At 45.7% G+C, this 4,413-nt stretch overlaps 1 protein-coding gene across 1 annotated transcript; it reads left to right on the top strand.

The window, feature by feature from the left end:
* The first annotated feature begins 828 nt into the window (after nt 1–828).
* LOC147363368 (large ribosomal subunit protein eL39-like) lies at nt 829–1,207 on the top strand. Its single transcript, XM_086327108.1, has one exon. The coding sequence runs from the start codon at nt 898–900 to the stop codon at nt 1,051–1,053; it is 156 nt and encodes a 51-aa protein (XP_086183234.1). The 5' UTR covers nt 829–897; the 3' UTR covers nt 1,054–1,207.
* Nucleotides 1,208–4,413: the final 3,206 nt, after the last annotated feature.

Here is a 4,413-nt window from a genome sequence, read left to right as displayed (position 1 = left end):
AGAACCAGTAAGTGACTTCATGTGGCCAAGGTGGCTTGGTCTAGTCAACCTGGCATTTCTGACAATCATGCTCTTATTCTGCCACTTTTCAGAATCCCCTCACCCTGATAAACATCTTCTTTGCTGGGTCTGAAAGAAAAAATGTAGTAATACAATGTCAAAAGCCATAATACTCCTAGTAGAACTTCTGACAATGGTCTCAACCCAGGAGGAATGGGGAAAAAATGCTTTATTAAACATATCTAAAATAGTCACCAGGGAGAAAAACTAGTTAATTGTTGGGTCTGCCATGAAAACCCTGGCTTACAATCGTCATTACAGATACAAACAGGTACATACCACAAGAGCTTTACCACAGACTCACAGATTTCAAAAACAAATCGGTTGGGTGCCAAAGGGGAAATGTCAGGAGCAGGGAGGGATAAATTAGGAGCTTGATATTACCATATACTCTTTACTATATATAAAACAGATAACAAACAAGGACCTACTATATAGCATGCTGCTGCTGCTGCTGCTAAGTCACTTCAGTCGTGTCCGACTCTGTGTGACCCCAGAGACGGCATCCTACCAGGCTCCCCCGTCCCTGGGATTCTCCAGGCAAGAACACTGGAGTGGGTTGCCATTTCCTTCTCCAATGCATGAAAGTAAAAAGTCAAAGTGAACTCGCTCAGTCATGTCCGACTCTTTGCGACCCCATGGACTGCAGCCTACCAGGCTCCTCCGTCCATGATTTTCCAGGCAAGAGTACTGGAGTGGGGTGCCATTGCCTTCTCCGACTATATAGCATAGGGAACTCAATATTCTATAATAATATAGATGGGTAAAGAATCAGAAAAAGAATGAGCTCTTTTCTCTTCTCCGCCATCCTATGTGCGGTTGAGTTCTCTCCTCACCATGTCTTCTCATAAGACTTTCAGGATCAAGCGATTCCTGGCCAAGAAACAAAAGCAGAATCGTCCCATTCCTCAATGGATTCAAATGAAAACTGGCAATAAAATCAGGTACAACTCCAAGAGAAGACATTGGAGAAGAACCAAGCTGGGTCTATAAGAAGTGATCTTAACATGTGTGGCACACATGTTAAGACCACTTTTTTAAGCAGCCAAATCACAATGAGAACATCACTACTGTAATGCTTGGCTCCTGATGTTATTTCCTCACTATCAGTCTGAGACTCAGTAATAAATATGAAACGTTGGAACTGTTATTGTATTATATGGTTTGTGATGACGTACTGAATAAATACTCCTGTCAGTTAGGACATGGGCCTGTCCAATGATAGAAATGTTCTCTAGCTGCCAAGTACTTAGAAGTACAGCTAGTAAATTAGGAACTGGCTTTTTAAAATTTTGTTGTCTTATTGTTCCCTATAACTAGCAGCTCTTAATACCTACTGTTATAGGAAGTACACGTATGTGTCATCCTTGTACCTGAAGGCAGCACCTTTTTAAAATAAACCGTGCAGGGAGGGACGCTTGTCACAAGACATGTAGGATCTTAGTTCCCCAACCAGGGATTGAACCCGCTTGGCTGCCAGGAAAGTCCCATAAAAAGCATGTTTATATGCTATTGTATGATGTGAACCAGGGTTTGGCAAACTGGTCTCCCGCCTGCTTTTGTATGGTCTGTGAACTAAAGTTGTGCATTTTTAAATGGTTGAAAAAATCAAAAGTTTTTGGCATTTAATAAATTCAAGTTTACCTACCAGGAAAAAAAAAAAAGAAAAAGAATGAATATATGTATACATAGACTGAATCAGTTTGCTGTACACTGAAACTAATATAACATTGTACTACTCCAAAAAAATTTTTATAGAAGAGCTTTACCAGTTCAAACACATGGAAACAACCCTCCCCCCTCACACACACACATATATACCAACATGAGCTCAATGGGCGATACTTCCATCAGGCCTGATACCTTGCCACATTTAACTCTTTTTTAAAAACATGACATAACTTTTCCATTAATCATGGCTACTTTTGTCATCCAGAAAACCAGTCATGCTTCTGATGTCACTACACTTATGGCTCTCTAGGCTGTGGTGAGCCTCTTTGGAACAATCCCTGGCTGCCGGATGGCAAGATGATCACAATGTTTTGGAACCCAGACCCAAGCTGCATCCTCATGAATGCCTCCATTCTGTGTGAATGCCTTCACTGTGAAGTGAAGCCCAGGCCCAGGGTGCCCACAGGACAGGGATGGATTGGACTAAAAACTGTTGGACTTTATGGAAGGGGTGGGTAACGCCCTTTTGTACCCACCATCTCATCCAAGCCAAAGGGTGTGGACTACTCCCAGACTTAACTCTTTTCAGTATACTATTAGGCTCTCGTCCCCTCACTGAGTTCATGACCTGTCCCTTCTGATCTGGGTGGCTGCTTGCTTATTAAAGTCTTCTGTTCCCAGATCTCTTACTGCACCTTCAGGATATGCCTGCATATGTGGCACTCCCCAGAATGAGGGCCCAAAGACAAGGGCATCCCAGAGGAAATTTGGCCCCTGTGTAACTGCTCATCCTTTTATTAATAACGTATGGCACAAGGGAGCCAGTACACTAGGACAGTTGGTCCCATTCACAGTCACAATACGTAGTAATACTCAATACCAGCCCAGGAGGGTCACTGGACTAACACTGGCAGGAGCAGGACTGGCAGAGGGGATTGGCAGCTCCATGGAGAGGCTTTACCTATTGTGAGGTAACCCTAGGAAATCTAACCAACACTTTAGAGAGCCTAGCCTGACCACTGGAAATGCCCTAAATAGACTTTCGCCTTCTTTAAACTCACTGGCAGATGTGGTTATGGACAATAGATTGGCCTTGGATTACTTGCTGGCTGACCAGGGTGGTGTGTGTGAGGTCATAAACAAAACCTCCTGTACATATGTCAATAATTCAGCCCAGATGGAGATGGACATCAAAAAGATTTATGAACAAACATCATAGTTACACGGCTACAACCAGGGGTCAGACCCTAATGCCATCAGGTCCACATTAAGAGTGCCCTCCCTAGCTTTATGTGGTTCCTGCCCTTCCTGGGCCCAGTCATGGTCGTTCCTACTCCTCCTCTTCCCCCTGCCTCTTTAACCTCCTGGTGAAGTTGATGTCTTCCAGGTTACAACAGTTTCATGTCAAAATGATGGCTCTGCAAGGATTCCAGCCCATACCACTCTCCAACTCGAAACAAGGAGCTGTCCTGCCCCTGGGACTCCCTAGGCTAGGCATCCAGAGGGTTTTACTCCTGGACAGGCAGAGTCAACCGCCCTGCTCAGCCCTGAAGTGGGTACAGACAACGGCCCATTGCCTTTCTGCTTCCCATAAGAATATGGGAGTAAAATCTCTGCAGGGAGAATGAGACAGGAGGGGAAGCAGCAGGACACAGGTGCTAGATAAATGAAGAGGAGGTCCAGTGTTGGGATCCAATAAAGACTGGCTGGAACCAGCTGAAACCAAGGTGGCTTCGAGAACAGTTGGGTCATTGACTTTCAGCTCATCATACCTTTATTGTAATACTACAGTCACTCCCCTTTATGCCACAACAGTTCCAAGAGGAACCATAAAAGGTCAAAAAGTGGGCAGTGGCCCAAATCCTGGGAAATCCCCACCTTTCCCTGAAATAACAAGAATATTCCTCCCACTCTTTTAGCATATGAAGTTACACAGTCCATAAAAAACAAGGACCCCATGCTCTGGGGCCACTCTCACTTTCTGAGCCTGTCCAAATTCTGCCTATGCATCCTTCTAAGTAAACTTGCTTTTGCTTGTCTCTGGCTCTCTCTTGACTTCTTTCATGCACGAAACCAAGGACCCTCACTTGGTGGTCTCTCCTAAGGACTCCTGCAAGCCCCAGGACAGGACATTTCCCACTTTTGCAACGGCTCCCCACAGGAATGACAGTTCTGAGCCCATGGGGCTCCCCAGCACGGAGAAGACGAGCCCCCAGGGCATTAGGCTTTGAAGGCCAGCGGAGCTTGATTTCAGGAGCCCAGAGGCCTGGGGGAAATACACACCAAATGCCTCATGTCCCAGGACAAAAGCAGTCATTTGATAGGTGCTTGGCCCAGATCTACCGGCTGGTCTTGGAGAGTCTCCTGGAGAGGTGGCGACGGCAGCAGTGCATCCCGGGAAGTTTCTTCTACCGCGTGAAGCCAATGTAGGCAAGCGCCATCGCGGAGGCTCCTCCCTCTCCTCGTTAATGCCCAGACCTGGCCCTCCCAGCCGCCTGCAGGTGCCAGTGATGGGGGCCTCAGGCCAAACAACTAACTGGTGGGCACACAGCCCCACCCATCAGCAACAGGCTGCCTAAAGACCTATACTAAGTGAAGTAATTCAGTCAGAGACAGACAAATATCGTATGATATCACTTATCTGTAGAACCTAAAAATGATACAAATGAATTTATTTATAAT

The sequence above is a fragment of the Bos grunniens genome, chromosome 11 (genome assembly GCF_055505025.1).
Source record: "Bos grunniens cultivar Pamir isolate PY7600 chromosome 11, Bosgru_T2T1.0, whole genome shotgun sequence".
NCBI classification, from domain to species: Eukaryota; Metazoa; Chordata; class Mammalia; order Artiodactyla; family Bovidae; genus Bos; species Bos grunniens.
The sequence above is the reverse complement of the archived record's forward strand: the minus strand, read 5'-3'. Positions and strand labels throughout refer to the sequence as shown.

Bases quoted from the DNA above. Each gene is read 5' to 3' on its own strand.
- LOC147363368 (XM_086327108.1), top strand. From the start codon at position 898: ATGTCTTCTCATAAGACTTTCAGGATCAAGCGATTCCTGGCCAAGAAA.